The sequence below is a fragment of the Telopea speciosissima genome, chromosome 11 (genome assembly GCF_018873765.1).
Source record: "Telopea speciosissima isolate NSW1024214 ecotype Mountain lineage chromosome 11, Tspe_v1, whole genome shotgun sequence".
NCBI classification, from domain to species: domain Eukaryota; kingdom Viridiplantae; phylum Streptophyta; class Magnoliopsida; order Proteales; family Proteaceae; genus Telopea; species Telopea speciosissima.
This window is the reverse complement of record NC_057926.1, coordinates 46922145-46939462: the sequence shown is the minus strand read 5'-3', so window position 1 is coordinate 46939462 and position 17318 is coordinate 46922145. Positions and strand designations below refer to the sequence as shown.

Sequence of the window (17318 nt, the reverse complement as noted above, 5' to 3'; positions counted from 1 at the left end):
TTTGGTGTTTGTTTTAATATAGGTAGTTTCTATGAAAACTACCAAAAGATTTGAATTTGGAGAAGTGGTGTAACGACCCCTCTATTGGCATGATATGGTCCTCTCTGGAGATCTAACTTTAGCATCGGAGAGCCCTAGGCCAGAACCACACCGGTTCTCTCTGTTGACCCCTTGGTCCACTTGGAGGTGACGGCACTCGCAGGACCGCTCGACGATTTCTTGACGCAACAATCTCATTTAAAATACCATCACAAATATCACAATGGGCCAATCTTTGAACGGGTACAAAAATTCGAGACACACATAACAATCACAATTTGCAATTTGAATCATCAATCATTTAAATAGCTAAAAACTTCTTAACAAGCTGCAGCATTCAAGAACCCATCAGGTTTGCAGCCATGCTCGATCTCTACCCATTTCTCCTCCATTCTTAGTTCTTGTTTCACACTATAAAATCCCCGTCATTGAATTCAAAACTTGGAGGAATAACTGTTGAGCCAACTGTGCTTAAGCATTTCGAACTCTTTGATCCTACCTAATAATTTCTCCTTGAGATGAGATGAAAGACCATGTCAAAGTAAAAATCTTGAGGAAACAAGTCTTCATCAGCCATAACCCACATGGGCGGAAGCATCATTCATCATCAATAAAAAAATATCATTTTTTTTCTCATGGTTTCCTCTCCTCTTTCTGCCACTATCTTTGGTCCTTCAATTTTTTGCTTTGATTTTGGAATGCACTACAAAGTCAAACCAAAGAAGTCATTCATATTAACAAATATGGGATAAGTTTTTCTACTCTAGAGGTTTAGAGTTACCTATTTCGAGACTGGGTTTGTGGGGGTGTAGATACAAATATAATAGTCTGTTTGGGTGACCAATCCGAGCCATACCAGCTTGGAATTGGCCAGAATTATGCAATTATTTTCAAGAATTTGCAAGAATTTATTGTTGTGTCTAATAGAGTTCAATCTAGTGTATGGGTGCCAGATTGGGTCAGCTTAGTATGGGATAGGTTAAAGAGCTTGAGTTAACGTGTTCTATCAGTTTTGGAGGTTTTAGTGTATCAGTCAAGTACTTAATATTTGCATAACATTGAGCGATGATGATGATGCAGTCAATTCATACTCTATTAGATAATAACTCAAATAATAAACCCAGGGTCTATTAAAATATAAGGGAGAGGGTTTCCCATGCTGCCAGTGTGGAAAGTTACCATTGATCAGCAGTTTAAAAAAGGTATCATCCATGTGGACCCTACATTTTCAAAATAGATAAAGGTAAGAAGAATGCTGTCTGGTCACGTGGCCCTTGCACTAGCGCAAGAGCCAACAAGGGGATGTGTAGGGGCATCGACTAGGGAGACTTTCATTTTGTAGGGGGTGAGATGGTCATTTTAGGGGGGGGGGACAATGTCTAGGCACAGGCTGCACACAACTAAGCAACGTTATTTTTTCGATAGATGAAATAAAATATAAGAAAAATACTTGCGTGGGGGCCCTCACTTCTTGTGTGTGAATCTTTTTTGCAAAATATAATTAAAATAAAAAATAAAACAGAACCAAGATAACTGTAGCAAACCCGCAAAACCGCAATTATCAGGGTTAGATTTAGATTAAGCTGTATGCATGGTAGCCCAAACTTTCATCCCTGATTAGTATAATTTCATTCATATATCTAAGGTGAAAGGTTTTCTTCAATTAAGTTATTCTACTGCTTGGATGATTGATTTAGGAAATTCTTGTTATACGATAGATAGGGCATCCTCTTGACTGATCTCAATGCTATAAAAAAAAATAAAAATGAAAAAAGACGTACCCAATGGGCAAGGCTGATTGGCTTATGTGGTCCAATATTGACCTAAGGTAAATATCATAATTTCTACTTTGTTTAAGAGAGAACCAGAAGAAGAATTTAATCTTGGAAAGCTAAGTTACTTTCTCAAGCAGGTAGAACGACTTTGGTACAAAATGTCACTCAAATCTTTTTGAAAAAACTCCATTAGCCTCCCTGTACTGGGGGGTCAAGTTCGCATCATGCGGCTGAGGCATTGCTCATGTATGGGTGGTGCCCAGCCGCATGATGGCACTTGACCGCCCCCAGTACTGGGGGCGATAAAGATCCCTGAAACAGTGTATAATTTTTTTAGGATAAAGTATACGTACCACCCCCTATAATGCACCCAATATTCCTCATACCCCCTAAGCGGCTCAATATTCCACCTACCACCCCTGCTTTACACCCCAAATGCCAGATAGGTCCAATCCATTAAATACCACCGTTAGATGCCAAAATTTTGACCATTTTACCCTTTGTTCCATTTTCTTAAATCTGAAAAGACTTAATTACCCTCACTTATTTGTTGCCCTAAACTAAATGAAAATGACCATTTTACCCTTTGTTTTATTTTTATTAATGAAAAGACCTAATTGCCCTCACTTATGTATTAGCCTAACTTAATTGAAAAAGACTATTTTACCCCTAAATATTTGTTCCTAAAAAACAACCCAACCTAACCGACGAAAAGCTTGGGAGGACCTGCTGCTCCGGCAAGGCGTCCAGCTCCCTGCTCCAACAACTTCCTTCCTTCTCCGACTATACGTATTGGCGTATAGCTGAACCGGGACCCAGCAAGCCCAACTGGCTGCAATCCTCGGCCCCTGATGAGCACATTTATGTGTGAAATCTTAAGGCATAAAGCATACATTTTACCATATTGGACAGAGTTACTCGGTGCTTTCTTATGCTTTTCAGGTTTTAGGTGAATTCTTGTGAAAATGGAGGAGATGATGCTAAGGAAATGTTTTTAAGGGGTTTAAAGGTGTTAATGGCTTGGATGCGTAACCCATCGAGTCAGCTTCGCAACGGTTTAAACGGCACATGATTCCGAGTTGAAACGAAGAAGTTACGGCCGTTTAACGGCTACCCGAAAATGGTCTATAGGGGTTTATTTGTAATTATTGACAGTCGGCTGGGGACAAAGTGAAGCGAAAGTTCAGATTACAGGGGCCTTAACAGAATTATTAGAAGTTACATTCTTGTACCCGAAAGATTCCATTTGGAGGGCTCTGGACAGTCCAACTTCAACTTGAGATATCTTGGGCTCCCGAACTCGAAATTGGACGAAATTTGGGTCTATTTTGGGTGATTTTTCGCAAAGAACACAATGGTGAGGCTTATATAAGCACCCCATGCTCCACGTTTTCTGAAGGACAGAATGGGTATTTTATTTATTCTTGAAGGAATCCTAGTCATCACCCTTACTCTCTCTCTCCTCCAACTTCTCAAGGGCACTTCTGAAATTCTACTTGGGATAGACTTATTTTGAAAGACATTCTCACCTATGGAAAGTTGAAATCTTTGATTTTATTGCTTGGAGAAGATATCTACAAAGAAAAGGAAGCATTTGTTAGAATTGGAAGTTTATTTTTCTAGAAATAGAAGGTCTATGTAAACAATCTTCTCTTCTTCTTCTTTCTATTTTTTTCTTTTTTCTTAGGATTCAATGCATTGTAAAAGAGGAAGGAGAAGAGAATATTCTCTTTTCTTAAGGAATATTTCTCCTACACTTCCCTCTTCTCCCTTCTCTTCTCTTCCCCCTATAAATACCCCTTGCCCTTTGAGTTGTAAGAAGTTAGTTTTTTAGTTCAGTTTTTAGTTAGTTTCTAGTTCAATTTTAATTCAGTTTTTAGTGTAATTTTTAGTTCATTCACTTAGTAAAATTTCTTTTCTTCTTCTCCTTCTAAGTTGTGATTTTTGGCTTTTCTAAGTTCTAGTTTGCTTTTTGATTTTCATTTAATGGTTGTAATAGGTTTAGTTTATGCTTTAATTTCAATTTAAGTCTTCAATTGGGTTGTAATTTCTTAATTCTAGTTTAGGTTTTAAGCCTTCTAGTCTAAGTTCTTAAGTTGATGACAAGACTTGAAGATTTAGAAGAGGAGGCCAAGGTAAGTTTATGAAGTATTCAAGCTTTTCAATTACATTCATGTAAGCACATCAAGGTTTTACTATCTAAACTCTCAATCTCATTCTCCCTCTCCTCTATCTCTCTCTATCTTCTTCTTCTTCTCCCTCTATTTCTTTTATTTTTTTTATATGGTTGTGGTATGTGGATGCACTTTTATTCCCTTATTTCTTTTTATGTGATTATGAAGTATGACTGCGTTTTTGTTATTCCTTCCAATTTACGTTAGTTTGATAGGTTAGATGCTCATGTGTTAGGATGCCAATTTAATCCCTTAATTTTGTTAGATGCTTATGAGTTAGGATGCATTAATTTTCATTAGTTTAATTAGTTTAATTTAACACTTTAATTTGGTTCACTTTGCATTACTTTTAAGTTAATTAAATAGAGTGGCGTATATCTCCTCGTGTTCGACCCGTAGCTACGATTGACCCGTATGCTTGCGATATTATTTTAACTCAAACAAGTTTTTGGCGCCGTTGCCGGGGAGATTATTGACCACTTTATTTTTTTGATTTTTAAGTAATTCGAAGTGCTTTAGTTTCTTCTCTTTCTCCTCTTTTTTTTTTTTTTTTAAAAAAAAATTTTTTTGAAAACCTCTTCTTGTTACTCTTCTATTTCAAATAGTGTGCGCCCAATCTAAAGTCCTTCATATGCCCAAACCCAGCCAATCTTGGTGCCCCTTGATTCGTTGGGTGGTTTGGATTGGCATGTGACTTATCTTTGGAGGTGACCACTCTTGATAACAGGAAAGCAACATAGTGAGAGTTTTGGAAACATAAACGTATAGTAGTCCTCCACCCTACATCAGAATCCATTTGGAGTCGCCCGTAGGTGGCTCGTGAAGACTATACGGGTTCCCTTCATCAACCTATATGGCAACCTTACGACTTTGGAACCATTGTTTCGATTTCCGAGGGATAGATGCATTATCTACCTTGAGCTCCCTCTTGTTTTTAGTATTTTTTTTCTAGTCTTTTATTTTTCTTTAAACTTTTTTTTTATGGGAGACCTCAATTTTGGATAGGTGGTTAATTTAGAATAATGGGAGATACACTTCCATATAAGACTTTGGGGGAAAGATGGACCTATGCTAAGGCAACCATGATTTTGGAGGAAATGTTTAAACAGGTTAGGGAAGCCTAAAGTAGTGAGATAGAGAACAATTTTGCATCACCCCAATACAATTTTGCTCCCCAACCCAACTATGGGCTTTCGGGAAATTTTGATTGGTCACTTCCCCAGACAATCCATGTTATGGAAGGATGCCCTAATCTTTATGGGGGTAGCTATGGTGATGAGAATGTGCGTCCTCAATTTCAATACAATTCTTTTGGCACTTACAATCAGGGGTGGAGTGATCATCCCAATTTTTTGTGGGATCAATGGAATAACCAAGCTGGACCACCCAATTTCCAATATCATGGTCAGTTTGGTCCTCCAATGCCCAACCCTCCATTAAATCTCAATGGGCCACCTCTCCTTAAACCATATCACCAACCCCTTGAGTTTCAAAACATGGGTGAGGAGGCCAGACTGAATGAGCTTGAGAAATACATAGACCTTCTCACAACAAGCCAAAATACCATGGAGAAGCAACTCTCTCAACTGATAACCATGGTGCAAGAGGAGGAAATGGGTACATTACCTAGTTAGCCTGAACCGCCCCATCTCCAGTTTAATGATATTGAAAGTCCACCACCCCAGTTTAAGGTTAATGAGCGTCATTCCCAACAAGCTGCTTTTCATGATGATTTATTTGTTGAGATTGAGTCTCCTCAAGATATTAGTGAAGCGAGGTTTGATGAGCTACCTGGGGAAGTCCACCTTTTGCCTGAAATTTCTGATTTTAGTGAGCCTAGTGAATTTATTGATTTAGAATCAGATTTTCATGATAACATAGAAAGCCAGGAAATTCGATCTCCCCCTCTCTCTTTGGAAAACTTAGATAATTGTCATTTTGAGGATTCCATTATCTCACATGTTGATTTGTCCAAACCTCCTAGGTTTGACGATTTTATTGAGGAGGACAATGTTAGTCATAATGCCTTTCAAGCATATTTCCATGATCCTTATTTGGCAAACCAAGTTATGCAAAGAGCGGATAGTTGTATTGCTAGGATTGATTTGAGTAAGCCTCCAATTTTTTATGATTATTTAGATGAGGTTATTCATAATCCTTTTTATGCTTATTGTGATCCGTTTTTGATTGGTTTTTTAAAGAATGATAGGTGTTCTACATTGCAAATGGGAGAGAAGGGAAGAATTTATGGCCTGAGTTTTAATGCCTTCATTTTCCACTGTCCCATGAGGATAGATTTTTCTATTGGATATTTCTCGGTTGTGCTTAACTTCCATATTATTTCTCGCTTTACTAAAATTCATAGTCGAGTGTTTTCCGGGTCAAGCTATTTCTCCATTTACCGGCCATGGATTGAGATTTACATTCTTGCTCCTAGCACTTTTTGTAGAGCTCATGACTCTTCATGATCCTCTTTGTTGATTATATCCGGTAAACCCCTTCATCTCCTCCCTTGTCCTTATTCTTTCTTTTATGCATGCATTGAGGACACTGCATGAATTAAGTGTGGGGGGGATGTTGGGCTTAATTGATGAATTTTGATTGTTACAATAGTTTGGTTTTGTGCATATGTCTCTTTGATTGCAAAGCGAGAGAAAGAGGGAATTAGGTGTCCTAGCATGCGAAATAATAAAAAATCTCTTTTCAAGGATGGTAATTGGTTTGTTCCGGTGAAAGGGATTGAATTGAAAAATATGAGCATTATTTCATTTGATGGCTAGATTCCTCTATGTGTTTTATGGACCCTTTGATCTTTTGGCTAGTAGTTGAGACCAATTTGTTTGTGGCAAGGCAAGGCATGAAAGTGGAAGTGAATGAGAAAAAAGAAAAAGCAAGGAACAGAAAAGAAAGTGGAATTCCTTGGGACTAGACAGGGCACTGTGCCTCATGAAACAGGGTGACTTGATCGAAATTCCTTGGAAAGAAACTAAAAAAAAAATAAAAAAACTCTTGCATCAATGTCTCAATGTCTTATGGATATATGCAAAAAGCGAAGCTATCAAGTATTTGGGTGTCTTGTGTATGCTCCACCATATCATTCAGAGAACAGTAGTGGAGTAGAAATAGAGTTTGTGGTTGAGAAAGAAAAAAACTTTTGCCTTAATGCCTGGAAAAAAAAAAAAGTATGGTCAACAATACTCAATGCCTAAGTCTTTGGTTCCATCGATGTTATGGGGGGTTTACTTGAAGGTGAGTAGTGTTCAGAAAATATGAGGAGATCCCTTGAACTTGTTGCATACTTGTTACTTGAATTGATGTGGGGTGATAAAATTCAAGTGTGGGGGAACCTTTGGCTCCTTGATCTTTAGTTGAACACTTTTTGGGATTAAGTACACTTCCTACTTATGCTATGATTAAAATTTGCAGCATTCATTTACAATTGAATTTTGGGTGTATATTCACTACAAACACCCACGATACACAACTCGTCCACTAGGGGTAACCTAGGGGTTCAAAGGCTTGTTGCACATGCTAAGTGCAACCGTGATTCCTACGAAAGTGAGTTAGGATTTTCTGCATTCTAGATTAGTTTTTCTTTTGCTTTACTTGAGGACAAGTAACGTTCAAGTGTGGGGGAATCTGATGAGCACATTTATGTGTGAAATCTTAAGGCATAAAGCATACATTTTACCATATTGGACAAAGTTACTCGGTGTTTTCTTATGCTTTTCAGGTTTTAGGTGAATTCTTGTGAAAATGGAGGAGATGATGCTAAGAAAATGTTTTTAAGGGGTTTAAAGGTGTTAATGGCTTGGATGCGTAGCCCATCGAGTCAGCTTCGCAACGGTTTAAACGGCACATGATTCCGAGTTGAAACGAAGAAGTTACGGCCGTTTCCGTAACGAAGCACGAAAATGGTCTATAGGGGTTTATTTGTAATTATTGACAGTCGGCTGGGGACAAAGTGAAGCGAAAGTTCAGATTGCAGGGGCCTTAACAGAATTATTAGAAGTTACATTCTTGTACCCGAAAGATTCCATTTGGAGGGCTCTGGACAGTCCAACTTCAACTTGAGATATCTTGGGCTCCCGAACTCGAAATTGGACGAAATTTGGGTCTATTTTGGGTGATTTTTCGCAAGGAACACAATGGTGAGGCTTATATAAGCACCCCATGCTCCACGTTTTCTGAAGGACAGAATGGGTATTTTATTTATTCTTGAAGGAATCCTAGTCATCACCCTTACTCTCTCTCTCCTCCAACTTCTCAAGGGCACTTCTGAAATTCTACTTGGGATAGACTTATTTTGAAAGACATTCTCACCTATGGAAAGTTGAAAAATCAAAGATGCTTTGATTTTATTGCTTGGAGAAGATATCTACAAAGAAAAGGAAGCACTTGTTAGAATTGGAAGTTTATTTTTCTGAAATAGAAGGCCTATGTAAACAATCTTCTTCTTCTTCTTTCTATTTTTTCTTTTTCTTAGGATTCAAGGCATTGTAAAAGAGGAAGGAGAAGAGAATATTCTCTTTCTTAGGGAATATTTCTCCTACACTTCCCTCTTCTCCCTTCTCTTCTCTTCCCCCTATAAATACCCCTTGCCCTTTGGGTTGTAAGAAGTTAGCTTTTTAGTTCAGTTTTTAGTTAGTTTCTAGTTCAATTTTAATTCAGTTTTTAGTGTAATTTTTAGTTCATTCACTTAGTAAAATTTCTTTTCTTCTTCTCCTTCTAAGTTGTGATTTTTGGCTTTTCTAAGTTCTAGTTTGCTTTTTGATTTTCATTTAATGGTTGTAATAGGTTTAGTTTATGCTTTAATTTCAATTTAAGTCTTCAATTGGGTTGTAATTTCTTAATTCTAGTTTAGGTTTTAAGCCTTCTAGTCTAAGTTCTTAAGTTGATGACAAGACTTGAAGATTTAGAAGAGGAGGCCAAGGTAAGTTTATGAAGTATTCAAGCTTTTCAATTACATTCATGTAAACACATCAAGGTTTTACTCTCTAAACTCTCAATCTCATTCTCCCTCTCCTCTATCTCTCTCTATCTTCTTCTTCTTCTCCCTCTATTTCTTTTATTTTTTTTATATGGTTGTGGTATGTGGATGCACTTTTATTCCCTTATTTCTTTTTATGTGATTATGAAGTGTGGCTGCGTTTTTGTTATTCCTTCCAATTTACGTTAGTTTGATAGGTTAGATGCTCATGTGTTAGGATGCCAATTTAATCCCTTAATTTTGTTAGATGCTTATGAGTTAGGATGCATTAATTTTCATTAGTTTAATTAGTTTAATTTAACACTTTAATTTGGTTCACTTTGCATTACTTTTAAGTTAATTAAATAGAGTGGCGTATATCTCCTCGTGTTCGACCCGTAGCTACAATTGGCCCGTACGCTTGCGGTATTATTTTAACTCAAACAGCCCCGATATGGCTCCATTCGAAACCCTGATTTCCCATCTCATGTCATCTGGGAACGAACAGCGATCGCAGGCCGAGGCGTTATTTAATCTCTGCAAACAGAATCAATTGTCTCTCAAGCTTCGCTCATGTTCTTCAGTCGTCTCCTCTCGTCGAGCTACGGGCCATGTTGGCGATTCTCCTTCGTAAGCAGCTCACCCATGATGATTCTTACATCTGGCCTCGCCTTTCTCCTTCTACGCAATCGGCTCTCAAAACTCACCTTCTTGCTTGCGTTCAACAAGAAGGTGCCAAGACGATATCCAAAAAGCTCTGCGATACAGTCTCCGAGCTTGCTTCAGGTATCGTTCCTGATGGTGGGTGGCCGGAGCTTCTCCCCTTTATGTTCCAGTGTGTCACCTCTTATAACCCTCGGCTTCAAGAGTCCGCTCTTCTGATGGAAACCCACCTCAGGAGTGCTTGTTTGCGATTCTGATGAAGATGTTTCTTTCAATTCCTTTACAAATTTAGCCTAAAATATCAATCAAACCTTTAGAAACAGAATGCTCTGATAGATTGGACCCGGCAGGGTATAGAATTGAGCATCATTTAACTAAGTTTTAAGAGTCAGATTCAAGTTTCATTGAAACAAGTATGAAATTCTGCAAGAAAGGAGCAGCTATTTCATCAAAATAACTGAAATTTTTTCTTCAATTAGATAGTCCTTGCTTTTTAAAACAAAAACAGAAATCCAGGAGTTTTAACTATCATTAGATAAATAGTCATAAAAAAGTGTAAGCAGTGAATTACGGTTTGTACGTCACAGAACTGCAGGAGTAAATAATGAAAGAAAATGGAATAAGATAAAGCTCGTCAACGGCGAATCTTAGGTTTTATCCACAAGGATCAACAGGAAACAGATTGAAGTAGAATAATAAAAAAAGGAAGGATTGTCGTCGTTTAGGATTAATCCAGGTTTATCAGCATTCTCGGCAAATCCGCACAGTTCCGGTGACTCTCTGTTGGAGCTTATAGAGTTCGCCAAGGGGAGAATTCCGAAGGATTATTGGGGAGTTACCGTGCCGGTTCAGCTATATGCCAATACGTATAGCCGGAGAAGGAAGGAAGTCGCCAGAGCAGGGAGTTGGACGCTTTGTCGGAGCAGCAGCTTTCTCTAAGCACGGAGGCGCTCTAAGTGAGTTGATTTGGGGAAGATGAGGGCATTGTGGGGTTTCTAGGAACAAATATTTAGGGGTAAAATAGTCTTTTCAAATTAGGTTAGGGTAATACATAAATGAGGGCAATTAGGTCTTTTCATTTATAAAAATAAAATAAAGGATAAAATGGTCATTTTCAATTAGTTTAGGACAACAAATAAGTGAGGGTAATTAAGTCTTTTCAGATTTAAGAAAATAGATCAAAGGGTAAAATGGTCAAAATTTTGGCATCTAACAGTGTTATTTAACGGATTGGACCTATCTGGCATTTGGGGTGTAAAGCAGGGGTGGTACGTGGAATATTGAAGGGTGGCACGTGAGATATTGAGCTGCTTAGGGGGGTACGAGGAATATTGGGTGCATTATTGGGGTTACGTGTATTTTATCCATTTTTTTATGTATCAGAAGCAAGAAAAATTTCAGAGCCCACCATTTTTGACAGACTTACGAAAATGGAGCAAAGGGTAAAATGGTCAAAATTTTGGCATCTAACGGTGGTATTTAACTGATTGGACCTATCTGGCATTTGGGGTGTACAGTAAAGGTGGTACGTGGAATATTGAACGATGGCACTTGAGATATTGAGCTGCTTAGGGGGTACGAAGAATATTAGGAGTATTATAGGGGGTACGTGTACTTTACCCATTTTTTTTATGTATCTGAAGCAAGAAAAATTTCAGAGCCCACCATTTTTGACAGACCATGACAATATATTTAAGATATTACAAGTGGTTGGCATCAAAGAAAACTTTACAAGTGTTCATGGGATTTGGATTTTGATATGCCTTGAATTTGGGAAGCATTGAATGTTCTCTATGCCGCAGCGTAGGTTGCACTCAGGCACATGGGCAGCCTGTGCAGGGGCAGGTTGGTCATTGTGCCTATCCTGATGTGTCTAGGTGTAGCCTGCGCTGCGGCACAGAGTACAGCGCTCCTTTTATTTATTTGATTTTACTTTTCCACTAGGCTAAACTCAATGGGGACAGAACAAGATGGACACTCAAGTAAAATAAGCCCAGTTCAGTCGAATGTGGGCTCAAATTTGGAACAGAATCAGACTGGACTTCCAACTTGCTTGGGCTCAATTTCCCAATCCAGACCCACTCAAGTTGCTTTCCTACTTGCTAGTGTTCACATTGTATATATTATCAATATAGCAAGCTCGTAACCTGCGAGAACTACGACTAATCCACAACGCAACCGTCTCTTATTTGAATTGAATCTCCTGTGAATTCTGAGAGTTTAAAGGACCCAAAATCTACAGGAATGAATGACTTAATTTACAACCGAATGCCCTTCCCCTACAATCAATAAGACCAATTTGCTTCTAAAGCCCCGAATTCTGATTATCTTCCTTTTCCATTAGATAGATTAGATTCAGTAAACCCGAAGAGTTAAAGACTTGTATGGATGTGTTGTAGCTCCCAAAAAACATGCACTACACGCTCATTTATGGGAACTGACACCAAGAAGTAGAGTAACCGAGGGATGGTAGCTCTTAGTAACACAATTATTCTCCGTTGTTCCAAGGTCAAATCAGATTTTCCTATTCAGGTTCCGATCTGCATTTCCTCTCGGGGTTCTCCTTCCCCTGCTCTCTATTCCTTCTGTGTATCAAACAACTTTGGTTTAAGCCGATCATCTTCTCTAGGGACGACCACCCCTTGTGACCTGCGATTTCTTCATTGAGCTGACGGTTGTCTCCCTGGAAACCCTAAGCCGATCCTTGGAAAGAATAGGGAAGAAGAGGGAAGAAGATGGAATGAGAGGTTATTATTTAAATAAAAATGAACATTTCAACTTTGGGTGCTAACTGTACTTAACGTCAGGGGGAAGGTTGATATTTTGATAGATTTTAGAGTGCCTGGGATATACGATAAACTTATAGGGGATGTCCGTGAAATTTTCCCTCGTTTTTTTTTTGATGAAATACTGAGCAATTCAGTTGTTAACCTATACACTGAAAATAGAGTTCGGACTTGGGCAAGGCAGGACCATCATGCTAAGGCTGGACCTGGCCCAAAATTCTTTAGGCCTTTGTAGGGCCTGGTGATTCAGGTTAAATCTAGGGTTGCATTGATCTGGCCATGGCCAGCCCAAGTTTAATCCCTCTCATTGGTTCAGATGTTTTTTTTTTTCCGAGAGAATGTTCTCTGTGCCGGGGTGCAGGTGGCGCCCAGACACATGGGGGTGTGTGCAATGACCACCCTGCCCCTTGAGTAGCAGGCCCATGTGTCTGGGCGCAGCCTACGCTGCGGCACAGAGAACATGAGCCCTTTTTTTATTTGTTTTGGGGTAGAACATTAGTTCAGATGTGATCAAACATAAAAGGCAAGGAAATTTTGTAAATTCTTAGTTTATAGTATGGCTTAAGCTCAACTTGCTGTATCACTTGCATACTATATAGTCTATCCACTGGCTTTAGCTTCTTGAGCTAAAACCTTAAAAAAAATGGCCCTCTAGCAGCAACAAATGCTGTAACTAACCAAGAGACAGCTGTCATATACCAACATGACTATTTTCAGCCTATCCATGAATGGGCTGGAAGGTCTTTGCCGGCCAATGGGCATTCCCATCACATTGGATGGATTTCCAATGGAGCTCAGTTACACAGCTAACGTATCATCCATCCATTATAGCATATGTCTAATGGGTTTGATTAAGATTTCTCCACTACTGCTACTACTGTCGGGTACCATCCAAGACTTGGAGACTTCCCAAGTCTTCCAGGACTAGATTAGCATTTCATTCTTATCAACTCTCTCTTCTTTTCTACCTTTGGGAGGAAAAAGCTCAAAGTCATCCCCTTTAATGATGGTAACAATTATGCACACCCTTAGGTAGGTAGTGTTAGAAGTTCTTGTCAAGACTTAATTATGTACCATCCCAAACTTACTTGGATACTTCCAAGTCTTCCAGGGCTATATTAGCATTGCATGCCTATCAATACAAGTGGGAGGAAAGAAGAGAAAGAAGATAAAGAAGTTCTTGTCAGGATTTATGTACCATCCCAAACTAACTTGGACAAGTCTTCAGGACTCTTCCTTCGTTTAGGGGTGCAAAGGGGGTGGGGGGCAAAGCCCCCACGGTATATTGTGATCCAACCCGATGGATCAACCCGTTTAGAGGAGTATTTATATGTTTTAACGTCTTGTTGTGTAAGTAAGTGAAAAGGCGTGAGATTTGAGGATTTTCGAGTTAGGATTTTTGGGTGAGAATTCTTGCTACCATTTTTGGGTGTTCTTAATTGAGAGATCTCCATTGTATTTTCTTTGATTACATAGTGGAACATCTCCATCTCCGCCCATGGATTTGCACATCGCATTGGTGTATGAACCATGTTAAAATCTGTGTATCAACTTTCCTCTGTTTCGTTTTTGTTCATGTTTCTTTGGTGTTTGTTATAACGGTGCTCAACAGATCTGAATGATAATACAGAAAGAGAAATACTGGTTTTGGGGTGCAAAAATGTTGGTGTGAATTAATTTAATTGGGTTACCAACTCTCCCTCTATCTATATAGAAAAGGTCACATGAAATTAGGCCCAGGCCCAAATCCACTCTCGTTACACCATTTAAAATGACATTAATTTCACTGTTCCTACCAATATTATTTGGTACAAAAAACAGAATCTACCTGAATTCAAAAGAGTATAGATTTCTTTGCACTTCTATTTGATCTTGCAACCTTAAAGATTTAGGAATTCTGTGTTCTTACCATCAAAAAGTTTCTTGCAGCAATAACATATTCACTTTGGAAGGTAAAATTTTTACAATGCAAATATGTGTGTATGAATCTCTAGTTTTTGATTATATTATCAACAAACGAACTCTGGAAGCAAGCCCAAAGTTAGTCTTAACTACAAAAATTGTTCTCCTATGGCCAGCACAACTAGATTTTTGTGTACATCATTTACAAAAAGGACAACCATTTCAACAATGTAGATATGACCTTAAACAAGATCAGGGCCTGAGGTAGGACTGGACAAGTGGTTGCATGGAGAAGAAGCACAATCTTGAAATTTAGGGTCTTTAAATTGTTTCACTGAGCGCCAGTTCTCCAAGTAGGCCGATTCATCATGATCAAGTTCAGGAAAATTCATGGCTCGAAGAATTTGTATAATTTCTTGGAATTGACCAAGAACATATGCTGCCTTTTTAAATCTTTCCTCTGCCTCAACTATATTAGTTAAAGCACATTCTGCGTATAGAGCATGTGGAAGATTGGGAAGACAAGCACCTAGCAGATCTGCAATTGTATGCTCTATCCAATCAAACAGTTTGTCAATTGTTTGATACTTTTCTTCATCAAGAAGAATGCTTTCACAGACTCTATACAGATTGTAACCAATAATTACTTCTATAGGCCATAGAACATGAGGGACTCCCAAGAGCTTTTCCTTGGATCTCAAAACACATCCCTTTCCAGCATTTGCGAGTTTCTTCAGTATCTCTTCAGGGGAACTACTCATAGAAAAACCCTGACTTGAAGATAGATCTTTATGAAGATTAATATCGATAAAGAAAGTACAATAATCCATGCCTACCCATAAAAATTCTGCTGCATCCCTTACACTGATCAAACTTTTGTCCTCCAAATTGTCCTCAATGAATTTGGTGAACCTCAAGCCTTCCCTCACTGTATCTATCAACGATTTCATTCTCTCTTTGTTCGAATGACCAAGTGAGTTGGCAATGCTTGTGAGGATCACAACAGGCATAGTCCAACAATTGGGAGGTGCAGGTATTTCACAATCTGAAGTTCTAATAGGAGGAACAAGGTAGCTGTCAAACTCAAGAACTCCCTTGAACAAACCAACTGAATTGTAAGCATTAGATCTTTTCTGTAAAAGCTTGATCAGATGGCATGGATGATTCTTAATGCCCCCATTGATCATTCTCTCACATTCTGAATGACCATGTTGAAAGTTAGCAGAGACTGATTCTCTTTCCCCTTCCTTCAATATTGAATTCACCAAAGGAGGGTAATGTCTTAGAAAGAACGTTACGCTTGGTAACAGCAGCGTTTCTCGGAAGTTAAACAAGTATATAACAACATATTTAACTGGTAGATAGATTGCTAATTTTCTAATCCAATCATCATCCTTTCCTTGTTCAGTAAGAACACTAAGACTTGGATTCTTGAACAAATGAAAAAGCTTAAGAATATGGTCCTTCAAACCTTTAAAGATGTCCAGAAAATTCATGTTAAAGCTGCAGACGAGTGTTTTCCAACACCTCTCACAAACTGGCTTGACAACAATCATCCACCTAAGAAGAGGAGCAGAACTACCCACAAACACAGCAAGGCATTGAGAACCAAAAACGGTACTGATAGACCACCACCCATAATCAGAGTTTCCCTTGCAGAAGCTTAGAGCCCCAGGAACGAAAGACCTAACCGCCGCCACCACTAAAATGACAACAGCAAGGAAATTGAGAAAACCAGCTGCAGTGCAAATTGCGAAACTCCCAAAGACTTGCTGAGGACTACTTGCATGAACCATAGCCCATAACTTCTCCATTTCTGCTTTCAGATACCCAAAGTCATGTTTCCATTTCTCAGGCTCATCAATATCCTTCAATTTGACTCTATATTGTCTATCCAAGACCTGCCTTGTGGCTGGAACAGCCAAACTTGACAAACAGAACAGAAGCAGTAAGAGCAGCATCAAAGACATGACAATTATGTGTTCAGGCAAAAATACATAAATCACACCTGTACCCATCTGAATACAGATGTCAACAATGACAGTGACGACGAAGATAACCAAAGAGACAATGTTGGAGAAGATCTCTGAGTCACTCATGGTAGCTAAAGAAGGCATAAAATTAGCCATTGCTGTGCAGATGAAAACAGAGCCAGTGAGCTTGGACAACTGGTCTAGATTGCTAGGCATAGGAGAATTCAGGTCAGCAGCCAATTTTGTGGCTACAGAGAGAAGAGTTAGAGTCATGGAGTTGAGGGAGAAAAGTCTGCAATGAAAGCTTCCACGACGGAACCCTGTAATGAGATCAATAAACATGGAGAGAAAGCATATGAGGGAAGCTCCTGCAACATAAACACCCATTGCTGGCATTGGTTTGGCAAAACTTGCTGCATTCAAAGACCCATCAGGGTTGCACCCATGCTTACTCATTTCTCCTCCACCCTTACCAGTTCTTGTTTGCAGAACTAGCAGTGGGGTTTGGATTGTTGTGGAACCGAAAATTTTCCATCTCTGAATTCAGAACTTAAAAAAGTATAATTGGTTAATGTCATTTTCACCATTGAATCTAGTTATTTAAGCATTCCAATTCTTTCATTTATTTCTAATTTTCCCCACGTGGATAAGATCTTGTCCAAGTAGCAAAGGATGTCAATAGATGTCAATAAGAGCATGTTGAAGAAATCTTCTTAGCTTGGAATCTAGTCCAAGATACTGTGATGTCAATCAAGTAAATAAGTCTCAGCCAGCCATAATCAACTTTATAAACTTTTGGTAGGGAGTCATAACCCACTAGGCAGAAGATCTCATTACTAACAACCAAAAAAAAAAACCCTCTAAATCCACTATCTGCCATTTCTTTTTTTAGCAGTTTTCTGTACGGGAGTGTGGCCTACGCCAGCACTCCCATGTGTCTATCTCTCTCTTCTTTAAAACAAGTGGGCTGAGGTGTTTTTTCACATGGGGAGGAGAGAGATAGACTCATGGACAGAGAACTTTTTCCCATTTTTTAA

At 38.8% G+C, this 17318-nt stretch overlaps 1 protein-coding gene across 1 annotated transcript; it reads right to left on the bottom strand.

Annotated features, from left to right (window-relative positions):
* Positions 1-14550: 14550 nt before the first annotated feature.
* On the bottom strand, positions 14551-16806 carry LOC122645230. The gene has a single exon (XM_043838559.1). The coding sequence runs from the start codon at positions 16735-16737 to the stop codon at positions 14551-14553; it is 2187 nt and encodes a 728-aa protein (XP_043694494.1). The 5' UTR covers positions 16738-16806.
* Between the last annotated feature and the right edge of the window lie 512 nt (positions 16807-17318).

Excerpts from the sequence above, each read along its gene's own strand:
- LOC122645230 (XM_043838559.1), bottom strand. The coding sequence starts at position 16,737 with ATGAGTAAGCATGGGTGCAACCCTGATGGGTCTTTGAATGCAGCAAGT.